Source organism: Manis pentadactyla, chromosome 9 (assembly GCF_030020395.1).
Source record: "Manis pentadactyla isolate mManPen7 chromosome 9, mManPen7.hap1, whole genome shotgun sequence".
Lineage (NCBI taxonomy): Eukaryota > Metazoa > Chordata > Mammalia > Pholidota > Manidae > Manis > Manis pentadactyla.
In genome coordinates this window covers 64478496-64494040 of record NC_080027.1, presented here as the reverse complement: position 1 = coordinate 64494040, position 15545 = coordinate 64478496, and the positions used below count along the sequence as shown (strand labels likewise).

The 15545-nt window shown below is 36.7% G+C and overlaps 2 protein-coding genes across 13 annotated transcripts in view; one reads left to right on the top strand and one right to left on the bottom strand.

Moving 5' to 3' along the window:
- Nucleotides 1-274: 274 nt before the first annotated feature.
- On the bottom strand, nt 275-1212 carry LOC130684898 (diphosphoinositol polyphosphate phosphohydrolase 1-like). Its single transcript, XM_057507496.1, has 2 exons — nt 832-1212; nt 275-749 (listed from the first exon to the last, which is right to left on the bottom strand). The coding sequence occupies exons 1-2, from the start codon at nt 1180-1182 to the stop codon at nt 570-572; spliced, it is 531 nt and encodes a 176-aa protein (XP_057363479.1). The 5' UTR covers nt 1183-1212; the 3' UTR covers nt 275-569.
- Nucleotides 1213-1235: 23 nt separating this feature from the next.
- Nucleotides 1236-15545, top strand: part of LOC130684897 (uncharacterized) — a 305329-nt gene continuing 291019 nt past the window's right edge. For 5 of the 12 annotated variants that reach the window (XM_057507488.1, XM_057507491.1, XM_057507494.1 and 2 more), the window contains exons 1-2: nt 1324-1462; nt 10425-10458. Coding sequence is in view for 1 of the 12 variants with exons in the window: in XM_057507495.1 (XP_057363478.1) it covers nt 1236-1462 (227 nt within the window). In the remaining 11 variants the exon portion in view is untranslated. Of the gene's footprint in view, nt 1463-10424; nt 10459-15545 lie in introns of all 12 variants that reach the window. The other 7 variants (XR_008999262.1, XR_008999261.1, XM_057507495.1 and 4 more) reach the window with 4 other exon arrangements.

Sequence of the window (15545 nt, the reverse complement as noted above, 5' to 3'; positions counted from 1 at the left end):
GCAGATATCCTAATGAAAAGGAAGGAGTTAGATAGCAGTAGGAAACCTGACTTCTCCCTGTTTGTGGCTTTTATCCTTTAATTACAGTAAAGCTGGATACTGAATAAAGTCTTTCATTCTTCTGAATCTTACTTCACAATATATATTTTTTCCCACATAGGTAAAAGTAAGTTTTTTTTTCGTATTGGTATCTTTTAATAAAAAAAATTAAAAATCAAAGAAGAAAAAAGTGTCTGGCCAGGGCTGGGATGAGATGATCAGGAACACTTCAGAGGAAATGCTGCCTCTTTTTAGAGAATTGTAAGGTTGTGAAAAGAGAGGGGCAGATCATGCACAAAAGTACTTACAAATTACATACCCAACCCCCACCCCCTCAATAAAAAGAGAAGAAAAAGCCCCATCACTTAACACCAAAAGCAACATTATCAACAAACCCTTTCTCTGCTGCCAATCATGCCTTATTTCAAAGAGGCGGCCTGTGAGGAGAGGTGAAAAGAGCAAGGGTGAGAAGGAGGATCTGCACTTCAGTCTAGTTTCCCATTTCCATTTCTTTTACAGCAAATCTACCGTCATCTGATGCCTGTCATCGAGCTCTGAGCCGAAACCGAGTATGTGGTAGCGGCGACCGGGGTGCCATTGTTGGCTGAGTAGCCTTGCCTCAACGTTTCAAAATATGACACCTGCACGGGTTTGTGGTACTGTAGCACTTTTATGGCATCTTCTATCTTAAACCATTCCCTCTTCCTTCCCTCCAGAGAGAACCACTTTAGTGGTTTCCTCTTGCACTGAGCCTTCCTCAGCTTCCATGTCAGAGCCTGAAGCCCAGCCGGCGTCCCCATCTCCAGTGTTAACTGAGTCTTCCCAGTCCTCCAGCACTTCTGTGACAATGAGCACACAGACATATGTTCTATGCTTCCTCTCCTGGTTCTCGAAAATTCCAACTAATCTTCCCAATGTCCCTTTCACTCCAGCCTCCTCACAGACTTCACGGACTGCTGCCACACTTGGTTCCTCCTCCGGCTCCATGCCTCCTCCAGGGCCAATCCATCGGTCTGGATGGCGACTACTGCTCACAAGTAGCACCTCCTCCTCGCTCTCGCTGCGGAAACACAGGCATGCGGCCCGTTTCTTGTAGCCGTCGCCGTCGTAGGTGCGGGTCTGGTTGGACTTGAGCTTCATCATCCTACAGGCGCGGGTGGGGGTGCGGTGCGGAGCCCGCTCCGGCGGCCGCGCGCATGCGCGCGCCCCCGACTCGGCCAACGGAAGCAGGGAGGAGGAGCCGCCTTTCCGTTACACGGCTCCGCCGCAGGCCCGCCATGACCGCCTCATTCCCCGCGGCCCCGTCTCCGCACTGCCGCCGCCGTCACGGCTGCCGTCGCCGCTACCGCCACGGCCGCCGCCCCCTCTGTCGCTGCCACCCCGACGACGACCGCGCCACCATCTTGGGCGTGCTGCGTCAAAAGTAAGTTGTTTTTAACAGCAGTAATTAATCAGGCTAAGAAACCTTGAAGTTCCCTTTGATATCTTCTCTCTCATCTGCTTATCTAATCAATTATCATATCCTATAAACTTTGTTCTAAATATGCCTTGAATGTGTTTGTTTCTCCCCATTCCCACTGCTGCCACTTCAGGCTAATCACCATCATCTCTTCTGTTTTCTGTAGCAACTGCCTACCCTGCCTCTCCACCCCCATTATCATCTTTATTCAGCCCACTTTCCACAACTTAGATTATTTAGAGGTTTTCTACTGTTCCCCATTGCTTTTCTTCTAAAGGTCAAAATGTTTGACATTGCTTCACAATCTCCTGCCTGCCCTGACTTCACTCTCCATGAGGTCAACGGTATTGTTTCCATTTCTCAATTCTGTTGTTTTCTCCCACCACAGATCTTAACACATATTCTTTCCCAGCCTAATGTACATTTCATATGTTAAATTTCACTTCCTCCCTGAACAGCTCTTGACCCCAGGTGCCCAGGTGCTAGAAATGGAAATTTATATATAAACTTGATGCCTCTTCAATTCTTCAGATAACTTACTCAAATTGTAATTAACTAATTTGTTAACTTTTAAAACTATCTATGTGTCTAATTTCTCTGGTTTGTCTTGCCTGAGGGTTTCAGCCCATGGAAAATTCAATATGGATTCAGTGAGACTGAGAAATGACACAGAACATTCTTTGGGTGAAAGGGTTTATACCTGGCTTATATTCTCACGGTGGTAGGTAGAGTCCTAGAATCAGGTCTGCGTCCAGAAGTCTGCAGGTCCCTAATCCATCTCCATCTCTGCCTTCACCCAGAACACTGGGCAGAGCTCTTTATATAGTGACTCAGTCAATAATAGCTCATTACCTATGATATGAAAGCATTGGCTTAGCAGTAGGCCAATTACATCATCAAGTTGTTTAGGGCCAGGTAAGGATCTTGGCCATAGAACTTTCATTTTCCCCACAGGACCCATCTGCAGCTCAAACTTCATAAAGACCAAAATTATGTCTCTTTTGTTTACTGATGCATCCCAGTGAGAAAACAGTATCCAACAAGTAGAAAGTGCTCCAAAAAAAATAACTAAATTAGCAGCAAGTCATTCACAGGGGATGGAAGCACAATGATTAGGTGCTGTGTGTTACTACATGTTTAAGGTAGAACCTGGTTATTTCTTCTCTAACCCTGCTTTGCTAAATATTCTATAGAAACAGCTCTATGAAACAGTTATTATGAAGGATTAAGTCAGGTGATCTATCAAGATTAACATATCGCTCCAAATACAGACAAGTCATTGAAGGATTTAGTGTTTAGTGAAAGCGTTTCTTGAGAATAAAGCAAATAAAATATATTCTATCAATAAAAGAAATACCAAGTGTTTGTTATAGAGAATAGTGGGTGAATAACTTCCATAGAGATAAAAGATAAATTACAAGCTTGGAAATAAATGTAGGACAGGCATTCTAGACTTCAGATTTTAAATGGGCTGAACTTGTCAGGCAAAATATGTACATTCAAAAGAATGCTCATGTTGTTTAATCTGCCTGCAGCACAGAGCTTTTTTTAAAAAAAATAATTCTGTTTCTATTCTGTATAAAGTATGTATTTCTATGTCAAGTCTTTCAGACTCAATTATCAGCATGTTAAGCAGGGAAAAATCTGAACAGACTGATAAGGTGGTCATTGGGTTTCTTGTAGAAGAAGTGAATGTCTGATTGTTCTCAAAGATGCTTCTGGTTTTTAATGAGCAAGAAAGCAGAGCATAAACAGCTGTAAGCAAGACAGAAGAGATCATTCATCCAACTCTAGCTTCTATTTTATTACCAGTGTTGGGGAGGAAGAATTTCCTTTACCCTTCTTCTGGATGGTCTAAGAATTAAATTGACATAAGACAGATTAACAGGAAAAAAAAATTTAATTATGTATGTAATTAAATCCATAGACATTAGATTACTGACAGTCAGGGACATGGATTTATATATGTTATTCTGAACTTAGGAGAAAAGGCTGGGACCTGGGACTTCAAAGGGAAATGGAAGCAATTCATGGGAATATAAAAGAGTAAATATTCAATAAGCAAATGCTTTATGTGTCACCCCAGAAACAACAGAACACACAGAAGAATTTTAACAGACTTTGCCACATTCTTCCCTGTCTACCCCACCTAGTTCATATTATAATGTAGTTATGTGTGGTGATGGCTCTCTTCCTTCTTTATATGCAATTTTGGAGGTGGGTAAATGGAGGAAGTCAAAGTTTTTTTGAGTTTTTTAGGCCTTGATTGTTTTCAGTTTTGATATAAACTCCATGCTAAAGTGGCACATCTTGGAGTGGCCTGCCCTTGCCCCTGCACCAATAAAGAAGAATGGGTCTCAGTTGCGACATACCATCTATGTTGCTAGTAGAAATGGCTCAGTGGATTGCTAGGTTGCCCTACTAAATAATAGATCTTCTAGGAATCATGGTTCAATGCTCTGATATAGTCTTATCAATTACACGTATCACTGAGTACTGGTTCTTTCCTTCAATACTTCAATAGAATGACAGTGTAGGGGCCAAGGACAGGTGGCCCCAAAAATGTTCTTTGGCATGCAGATTATTTCCAGCTGAAAACAATCAAGGCCCAAAAGACTCAGGAAGAAACGTTGACTTTCTCTTTGACTGCCGGGAGAGAATTTAGATAGGCCACCTGCTCCAGAAAGAGAGCTATCACCAGGTAATGCCACTATAGTATGAAGTAGGTATGGTAGTCAGGGAGAAACCTAGAAAGGCCTATCTGTTCTAAATTTTACCTATGTTCCATTGTTTCTGAATGACCCAGCAAACAATTGTTTACCAAATATTTACTCTTTTCCATATTCCTGTGAATCACTGTCCTCTGTGAAGTCCCAGGCCCCTACCCCTTCTCTGTAGTTAAGAATGACACATGTATCTCATTTTGCCTGTCAAGTCTGTGTGGATTCCTTATATATAATTGATTGTCTCCTGCCAGTCTTTTGTCCATTTGATTCTTAGACTGCCTAGGAGAACCTTGAAGTGTAGAGGAAAATTCTTCCTCCCCAATAGTGTATTAGCCCAGTATAGGTAACATATTCAGAGGTTTAAAACTCTATAGAGAACTTACTGGTATTAGTATTGCTATCTACTCCTTACATCGTTATAGATTCTCCATCTTGAAGAATAATTTGGGTTTATGTTTTCACAGAACAAATGGAATGTCATGATATTTATGACATGATATTTATGACATACAAGATCTAACAAAATTGTTAGAATAGGCAGAGAGTTAGACATGAGCCTAAAGTAGTCAGGGGAAGACTATTCTGAAAAAGCACATAAGGGCCTCTAGCTAGGACCCCCTCAGCAAACATCCAGGCTTTGCAGTCGATAACATTTTGATACTGTGGTTGGCATATTCTGTACAATTAGCTCATCGACTGGCCCAGGGGCATATCCTAGGTGAGACTAGGGGTGGGACAAACTAAGAACCAGGAAGCTACAATGGCATAAAAGCCAGAGCTTTTAACTCAATGGGACACTTGAATTTTCTTGAGCTGCCTGCTTGGACGCCTCTAAGTGTACTTTCGCTTCAACCTAATAAACTCCTTGCTGTTTCCACTCACTGCCTGGTATCTCCAGTGAATTATTTCCTTCGAGAAGACAAGGACTGGGGAACCCAAAGCACTCAACCAGGAGAAAAAATGTCTCATCTGTCAGTTTCACACATGTAAACTGTGCTCCATATACTGTGTGTGTATGTGCTTCTAGATGATGACATAATCTGTTTTACACTATTGTTTATGAAGTAGTACAAGCCAGGATAAAATCAGAGTATAATAAATGTTATAGGAAAAGAAGACTTTGTATTATGGTGGAGGGGTAAGAACAAGAAAAAGAGCAATTAGGACAGATTACGATATTTTAGAAGGCCCATGGACTAGGAATGCAAATATGCAAGAGCCCATAACCAGCCAGAAAAGTCTGAGTCCTTGACCACAGCTCCTCTTGAAGATTGTTATGCATTGGTTATGCATCAAGTCTGTTGTGGGGAGCACAGCTCTCTTCCATGATGCCAGCCAGGTAAAGCCTTCATAATGGCCTATGTTCAGGCTTGAAAAGTCACACATAGATTGTTTTCTCAGGAATCATACTCACCATTGCCCATCTTTGAAGATTATCCCACCCTTTAATCATACCTTCTTCTTCCTCAAGACCAGGCCGTATCCTGAAGCTAAGGTCCCCACTAAGTGCAGCCTCTTTAGAACCAAAGGTACTTGTCACCCTTATCACTCAGGAAATTCCAAGGGTTTTTGGAGTGCTGTGCCAGAACCAGGGACAAAGACCAAATATCTTTCTATGATACTACACATAGAATGTTAGGACAGGAAGGGAACATTCAGATCTGCCTTCTTTCTGTACAGATGAAGAAGTTGTCTAGAGAAGGGAAGGAGTGTGCTGAAAGCAAAGCCTGAGTTCCAATTCTGATGCCACTGGTTATCAGTGCTGCCTTGAGAATTTTCTTTTATGTGTCTACACAGTTGCTAATACTCCTATTATTCTTGATTCATGTGTTAGTTTCCTAAATATTTCATTTTCCTTCCCAACTTACCTTTAATTCACCTTGATTACGGAAATACATTTATATTTGGCCAGCTGACTAATCCTCTTAAATAATGGTAGACAATTAACTCCAGTGATATGCTATTCAGCTCAAATTTGACTATAGCTAATCATACTCTAGAAACAAAGTTCAAACTCAGGAGGTTATTCCTTATTAGGTAGCATTAAATAAAAATCAATTCTTCCTTTTCCCCTGTTAAATTTAATAAAAATCTTCATTTTACTTTGGTGATTTTACTCTCCATTTCCATGTTTAAAAAAGTTAGAAATGGAACATATCCCTATTCAGTGTTTTCCAATCTACAAAGGCTATAAACTACTTATAATTCATTAGCAGAACCAAAACCGTTACGAATGTCTGTCTAGTATTTATCAAATCTCTAGTTTTGAATGACGCTGCAAGGTTTAAAAGTTTTACAACAGAAACCTACAGAACACAGTCCCTTTGGTTAACACTGTGTTAAATATATAAAACATATATTTTGAAGATCCAGGTAGTTCACTTTAGTAGGAAATAATTTGAAACCAGAAACCAGTACTTGATACATTCTGAAGTAAACACTTTTTTTTAGTTTAATCAGATAATAGTTCACAATCAATATCTGAAAAAACAGTGGAAGATACATAAGGCTAAGATGTTGAGACTCTTGTGAATAAATTTAGTGTTTTGGATTTTATTTTTGCTTCTTTTTATAAAATGACCTATGCTCACTAAAGAATATGAATAAACATCTAAAAAATTATAAGCAATTATATTAAAGATCCAAATTAAATATATTTTGTCACATTCAAATAGTAGGTTTTGATTTTTCACAAAACAGAAAATTGTGTTAAAGTATATGCTTGTATGTGTTATACACACATAGAGTTATGTATTCATTGGCATGTACATGGTGGGGCAGATACATAAATGTACTATGTACACACTTAAACATATATACGTTTTGTGTAATATCCCTGTATACATATATATCTCTCTCTATATATGTATATATAGAGAGAAAAAGAGACAAACTTTCCCACTCACTTGCTCAAAAGTCACCAATTTGATTACTAATTTATATTAAGATGCCCTGCTCGTGGTTCAGTTTATGAGCCAAGTTATAAGAACAATTGAAAAACCAAATACAAAATTTTCACAGATCTCAATATTTTATTCACACATATTTTGTAAGAAAATTTCCCTCTCTTCATGTCTTTTATGTCCAACATCTGCATTCTGAAAATCCACTATATTATATCAATAGATTCTTTTGGTATTTACCTGTTTCACCTTTCAACGTTAAAAAAGCACATAAATAGAACATAACTGGGCAGTCTGTCTGGGATATTTCATTCATTTATAAGTTGGTTAAAACTTATTTTATGTGTGTGTGTTTTAATTTAATCCCTGTGTTTTAATTAAATATCTAAAATAGAGAAGAAACACTAACATAAACATTAATCACAACGGTGTTGATATTTGTATGTAAAATTTCATTGCATTTTTGTCTCAACATTGTTTATCCTTAACCAATTAATAAATTATATTATCTTGGTTGAAAATGCATCACAATAGTCAGAATTAAATTTTCCATCACATATTTTTATTTAAATTTTAAAGAGACAAATTACATCATAGGCCATTTATCCCACATATCAAAAAGTGCCTTTAAATTATTTCGATTTTCTTCTTTCTAATTTTAAAGTATTTAAGTAATTAAAAATCTATTAAATCTATTCTATTTTCAATTTTTTGACGAATTTATGTTACACTTTCTGTATATATGCAATGAAAATAGGACACTGTTTTAGTCCCACTTCCTAGGACAATGATTAGATATTAATTTTTCAGTTTTCAGTATGATAAATGTAAAATGAGTTTCATTGTTTTTTAAATTTATACTTACTGTTATTGAACTTAAGCATCTTTTTTTGTGTGTATTGGCTAACACAGCTTACTTCCTTTGCTTATTTTTCTACTTAGTTATGTTTTCTTTTTGCAATTTGAAATGTGTTCTTTTTATATCATTGCATTTAACCATGTTTTCTGTTTTACAATACAATTTGAGATATGTAGGCCTATGAAAATTACCACCAGTACTTTTATGTATTGATTTTCATTTTTCATAGAGAAAATAATTTAATTAATTTCACATTTACTAAGTACCTACAATACATGTGCCCAGAGTGGGGCACTATTTTGCTATACTGTAGTATTACTAAAGCAGTTTATGCCCCCTCAGAAACTCAGGTTGTAAAGATTGAGTTTGTGTAAAGAAGAATAAATCAGAACCTTAAACTTTCTCTCTGTAAGAGACCTTACAGGAAAAACAAACAAAAGCCAGTAAATGTCAGGGGCTAAGTTATCAGAAAAATAAGAGACACTATGCTTAATTTCTAGATGTTACTTCTGCCTCGGTTGCCATTGCATTCCTGATATCTAAGACAGGGCATGCCATATATGACACAAAAATGTACATTGTATGAATGAATAAATGGCAAAGAGTATGAATGAATGAATGAATACAATCTAGGACCAAAGGGATGCATTTCAAAGTGAAAGTACCCATCTCAATGAATTGCAAAGGCACCCAAGTCACATAATTATACCCTTGCAGGAAACTAGGGATAAAGGAAGTCCTTAAAAGTTTCCAGGTGAAGAAATTGGTTCACAAAGAATGGGAATTATAATATTGAGTTTTTCAACATCAATATTAAAGTCTAGAATACAATAAAGAAGTACCTTGAAAATTGTATGGAAAATATTTTGAATCTAGAAACTTATTCAGACCTAATTATGAAGGTTACATGTAGAATAAAGAAGTATTTTTAGCCATGCAAGGTTTAATATTCACTTTCTCAGAAATTTTCTTGAAAATGTGCTAAAAATGAGGAACCAACTGAAGTAAGAGTGACAGAATTGTTTCCAATTCAGCTAGACAGCAGTTCTAGAGAGCAACCAATAATATCAGTAAAAAATTCTGAGATGGGTTTCTTTGTGGGAAAATAATAAATAATAATAATAATGAAGAAACTAACATCTGACCAAGTTGCATTGTGAAAAATTTAAGTTACGTCAGAAGATTTTAGTTCGAATTACTGATGGGAACAAAGTGAATTTAATGCCTCTGCATATGGCATGGAGGAGCACTGATACTTAGAATGACAAACTATGATTATTTTAATATGTCTGCACTGGTATGATTAAAATTCACTTAAAAAAATTAAAATCTCTTTGTTTTAATTTAGTCATTACCACAGGGGAAATTGGGGTTGTAACTAGAGAGGGGCACATGGAGGGGGTCTTTTGTTGTGCTGGTATTTATTTTTACTTTTTAAACTGGGTGGTAATTATACATGTATTTACTTTGTAACTATTTAAAACCAAACATATGTTTTATGATTTTTTTCTGCGTAATTATGTTTCACAATAAAATTTTTAAGCATAAAAATGCCCCTTTGGTGAAGCTACACAAAGAAGAGATTAAGCGATCTTCTGCTTCCCCAGTTACAGGCTTCTTTGGCATCTCTATCAAAGTGCAGTCATATTCCTCCCCATGTACTGTGTCTTGCTTCTCTGTTACTTCTTCCCTGCTTCCGTTTTTTCTGGGTTCTAACCCCAGGTAATTAATCAGCCCGAGCTTCCTTAACTATTATATCTCAGTGAATATTGTTTTGGTCATTTTTTCCCTGTTTTTGCTCAGACACACTTTAACTCTCTGCCACCTGAATGTTAGTGTGCATCTTTAACCTAGAAATTAGTGTTCATCATTAACTCTGGATAATCCATTATTTCAATTTTTATATACCTTCAGCATTTCACAAAACCTGTTATGTTAGAAGTAATAATTAACTGAGTCTGGCAAGTCACCAATTTAAACCTTGCCTATCTAAATGGCATGATCCTATATGTATTTTATTTTTTTGTTTTATTTTATTTATTTTTTCCAAAAAAGGATTATGAATGTGGAAGTGCTACAAGTGCTCTGAAAAATACAGTATTGTAGGTAGCTAGGAGTCTATATTCTAGAAATTATCTTAAGTAAAGTTATGTAGTTATCATATGAATAGATGTTAGGAATTATATTCCAGGGAAGTATTTCAAATATGAAGATTCCATATTTATGAAAAAGATCAAGCCTTTGTAGATGTGAATTAAATATGCTCTTTCCTTTACTTGTCATATCTTTTAATAGCATCTTTTTTTATCTTAATAACTCAGTACATTAGGATTCAAAGAACTTTTATCAGCAAGATTATCTTTTTAAGACTTCAAATACCAATATGACCTACAGAATATTTCAATTTTAAACAAAGTCATTTCTTTTTTTTTTTTCAGATTTATAACTTTTATGTATTATGACCAGAGAAAGGTATGTATAAGACAAAACATCATTAAAGTCATTATATATGGGAATAAAAAGTTGTACAATGGATTTTAGGTCATGTATTTTAAGTGTAGAAAGGTCAAGTTAAAATTTTAAAGAACATTGTGCTCTATTCTGTAGGTAACAAATTATTTTTTTTAAAAGAAAGATCATTCTTGTAGACTGTGTCCAAACGGTATATCACTTGGGATTTTATTAATGTGGAGTATAACTTTCTAACCTATTGTTATTGCTCAGCTATGTTTAGTTGAATCCTTTTATTCTGTTCATTAAAAATATGCCAATATAGGTTTATGTTTATTTTATTGTATTAAAAATCAAAAATTCCAATCTCATAGCAAATTTTAATATCTTCTTTCTAACTCTTTTGCTGTCAGGATTTGGGGATTTTAAAGGGTATATCCTTTTTTATTCTTCATCTTATTCCTACCATCTTGAATTGTAGGGGTATGTAGAATCTGGATCTGGGACAAGGTCTCTCCTCCTTCTCTTAGGACAAGATTTTACTTGTTTGGGGAAGAAAGAATAAATAGAGAAAACAGATGATGTTTTATGCATCTTATCACCTGCTGGTGATGGGGCTACAGAAAAGCTGCTCTGGTCTTTCTTGGATCTGCTCTGTCACCATGATCTCTGCATAGATGGTGGGTTTACTTTTCCTTTGGGGGTTAGTATTTGCACCTGCCCTACTTCCTGACCATTTATGAGACATGCCAAGAATGATAGTGTGTCTACCACTAGCCTGACCAGAACTGCCTACTCCATCCGAGTCCTAAGGGAAATGATGTGATAGTCTGACTCTCCTCCTAGCTCTTGTGCTTTCTCATGTGGAACCATGAAAAATCTCTGAGGATTACGTAGTATTGCCACCACGAACATTCAGTTTTGCTGCTTCCTGATTCAGCCAAGATTCAGCCAGAATTCCTGAGAGACAGAATGTTGGGTAGAGTAAGAGCTTTATTCAATAAGCTGGCAGGTTGGAAGATGGGAGGACTGTTGTTCTAAAGGCCTGTTTTAACTCAGGTTTGATTTCAAGATCCTTTGTGCTAGGGGAAGAGGGAGCAGGTGGTGACAGATAACTATGGACATGTGGATATCAGTGAGGGTCTGAGGACAGTCAGGAAACTCCCTGTCCTTAGTCAGTTGACTCCTATCAGCACAAGTCCAATCAGGACAACCCTGTAAACTCTTGATAGGACAACTATTGTCTTATCTCAATCTGTAAGCAAAATCATTGACAAGCCTACATGCAGAGCTGCAGTTAATTTTGTAAATCTAAAAGTCTTGATTAAAGGCTTTGTGGTAACTTTCAGTTTCACTTCTTGGTTTGTCTTTGGACTATTTCTGTCTCTGTGTTCCAAGAACAATGTTACCCCATCCACTGGTTGTCAGCAAGGAGCTTTAAACCCAGCTTTTAAGCCCTTCAGGTCCAGTCACAGTATGGTTAAGGCGTAGATCAGCATCCTTCTCTCAGATATGCATTTCCTTATCATTCCTCTGCCGTAGTTTATTATTATTACTCTCCCACCTACTAGGTACTTCAAATGAAGATCAGGACCCAGTGTTTATGTGTGATAATAAAATAACTTGAACATACATCAAATTCTCCTGAGAGCTCTGTCACTAATTTCCACTGTGCTTAATAACATGACAAGTGTGATTCTATAGGTTATTAGTTCTCCAAGTAATGAACTGGAGAGAGAGCTTATAACCAAATGAAAGAGCTTGTTTCTTAGGGAGTGTCAGCTCCTAAGAGGTTTGCCTTTTAGTGAGTGTCAGCTTATGATACTCAACCAAACCAGACTGTAAAAAGGAAAGTTTATTAGTTCCAGCAAGTGAGAAAAACACTGGTAATAACTTCCAAAGCAGTGTCTTCCAAGACAAACCACAGGGTTGCATTTATATAAACACATACCACTTCTCACTTTGGTCCCCCATGCAAGTAAGGTGAAAACCCTTTGCAATTCTGATTGGTGTACTGAAGAGGAGTAGTGGTTGGCCAGAACTATCCAACCTTGGCCACAGGGAGGGAGCCTCCAGACAACAGTCAGGGGAGCTCTTGAAGGGAACAGTTGCAAATAGTAGTTGTTATGTCCTTTTGAGGCCTGCTCTTCCCATGACATCTTGTTCCGCAAAACAACTAAGCAGAGAATGTTAATTTTCACTATAAATTCCCCATTAATCCTTTTTCTGCCTAAATATTGCTACATAAGCTGATATTTTCCCCTTCTTGTAGACTGTGTTTGTTTGCTAAGGCTGCCATAACAAAGTGCCATAAACTGCATGGCTTAAACAGCAGAACTTTATTTTCTCAGTTTTAGAGTCTAGAAGTCTGAGGTCAAAGTGTTGGCAGGGTTAGATTTTTTTGAGGCCTCTTTCCTTGCCTCCTAGATGGCTCTCTTCTTGTGCCTTCACATCATCTTCCTTTTGGGTGTGTCTGTGTTCAAATTTCCTCTTCATAAAGACACACCAGTCATATTGGTCAGTGCCCACCTGAAAGCATCATTTTAACTTAATTACCCCTTTAAAGACTTTGTTTCCTAACACAGACACACTCTGAGATAGCAGGAGTTAGACTTAAGTGTTTGAATTTTGGGTGGTAAGGCGAACACATAAAATAGATCTCTAACCTCTGTGAATGATAATATGTGACTGTAAATTTGTATAGTTGAGGGGGCAATGGGTAAAGAGGAAAGATCTCTTTACCAGGAATCCCAGTCTCTGCAAAGACCAAAGACACTTACCTTTCATTGTTTTTGCCTCTCTAGCTCTTCAAAACACTTACAAAGCATAAGCACTGCGATTTAGTTGATCATAAAGTGATATTTTTTAAAGTAAACCCAGAGGGAAATGTAATGCCAAATGTTGACAGGTCTCTTTACAATGTGGGATTCTTACGGATTCTTTACTTTCAAATTTTTTTACTGGTTGCCAATTCTGGGATAACAAAAATCTCCTTCATCATCTTAATATACTAGCTACAGAAGCAAGTTTTGGAGAAAAAAAAAACTTCTGCAAAAATGACATTAGTAGAATGATATCAGGACTTCAGTATGACCATAAAGACTGGAAAAATGATCAGAAGCAAAATCATCTCCAAAAACCTAGGAAGCAGAAATTATAGAAATAGTTTCATAAAAGAAATTGTCTGGTAATGGTGGTATAGCTAAATATAATGGATTTTAAGTATTTCTTCCATTTTTGCATGCTTCTGTTTCAAAATTCAGATTCCAGGAAGGGAATATATGATTAAGCAGGCTTAGATCAGGAACTTGTTCCCTCTCTCTGTCAAGGTAGTGAGATGAAGAAATCAGATCATAGACTTCTGCAATGAGTAGCACATTCAGTCTCCATACCCCTCCTCCCCCCTCTTTCATCCGTCCCTCTAAGGGAACTCAGGTGGAGGCAATAATTTCTCCAAAGAAAAATGGCAGCAAATGCTTGTGGGGGATAAAGGAAAAAGAAAAAAAGTTGAATACTAAATAACTACTGTAGATGGATTGAAAAAGGAAGAAACTTTTACCTGCTGTCCATGTTTAAATCATCCTTTGAATACTGTATCTTATTGAAAGCAAGAGTGACACAACAATTGGTGGCCAGGCATTCCACCGTCAGCAGGTCTAAGTGTCCTCTAGCTGATGTACCTCCATTTGCCTGTACTGCGTTCAAAGTCTACTTCAGAAACTAAAGTAGTTCATATAGAAATCATAGACCTAATTGAAAAGGCCTGGCCTGTATTAACTTGTCAGCAAGCCCAGATAAAGCAATTCAAAACACCTGTCAGAAGGTGGAAATGTATTTTCTGTTTGAAACTATAAAATGTACATTCAAATAAAAAGTTTTCTATTTTAATAATACATGTCTAATTTTCTAATTCAGAACTATTTCTGTTGGCAAGATAATTACAGAGTTAAATTTTTAAAATATTGGCCTAAGGGACATGGAATGGTATGGCCAAAGACATTTTATGCTGTTAAATTTAGAAATAAACATAAAATCCCTTGAGGTCTGGGATCATGTGAACTACACTGGAGGACTTGCACAATTATGCTGTTTTGCAGGATATTTATTTCACCATTATCACAGAGTTGTTTTATAGCTGATTTTTCTTTCTTTTTTTTTGCAAACTATGTTACTGTTGTGGTAAGGATTTAAATAATCTGTCACTCCTACTAACATATATATAACTTCCCAGTAACCACTGCCATATTTAAATTGTGATTATTCTTGCTGGGTTTACACAGCCAACTGCTTCAGAATTTTTGGACATGACAAATTACAGTGCTAATGAGGCCATAGTTGGGATTTAAGTTCATCGTAGAAAATGATTTCTCAAATCATCCTCACATTTTTGGATTTTTTTTTTCCCCCACCAGCTTCAAAATGAGAATATAATGTTCTTTCAGCAAAATTAAATAATAATTATGTCAGGAAAAAAATGAAATTGACAAAATTCTCAACAAAAACAGCTTCTGTGCCTATCAGCATTTCCACAATGAATTACTTCATGCCCACCTGGAAGAAATGCCACAGTATATTCTCAGTGTGAAATACAAAGGTCAGAATAAAAGTCTATTTGTGATTTCACACAGAACTAACTGGTTCTCATTCAAAAGTGATTAATCTCTAAAAATTCACACAGTTATCTCCTTAAAGTCAACTAGTGAATTCCTTTTTGGTGAATATTTTTATTTTACTGGTAAAGTCTTTGACTGTGGTACATTACTTAATATTATAAAATTGGAAAACTCAGGAGTGACATAAAATTCTTACTTTTCTGTACCAGTGGATCTTTCATTCCAGTTTTCCAGATTCTGCATGAACTGCAGTTTGATACATTATTTTCTAAAATACTTGATTACTTTGTGAACATAGTAGGCAGACCTCACAGTGCTATATGATACAGTTGCACTCAAGAGTAAGAGATAAGAAATCCGAATGCCAAATTATTTTTTATAAAGGATAAATAATTGTATTGCGTGTCAGAATTACTTGTGTTAGACTGAGTAGCACAAATTTTTAAAAAGTTGGTCAATAATAATAATATTAATAGCTATCTCTTTTGGATGCTT

Bases quoted from the DNA above. Each gene is read 5' to 3' on its own strand.
- LOC130684898 (XM_057507496.1), bottom strand. From the start codon at position 1,182: ATGATGAAGCTCAAGTCCAACCAGACCCGCACCTACGACGGCGACGGC. The intron at 750-831 runs GCCGGCTGGGCT...TTCTCTCTGGAG, and splicing joins TTAACACTGGAGATGGGGAC to GGAAGGAAGAGGGAATGGTT.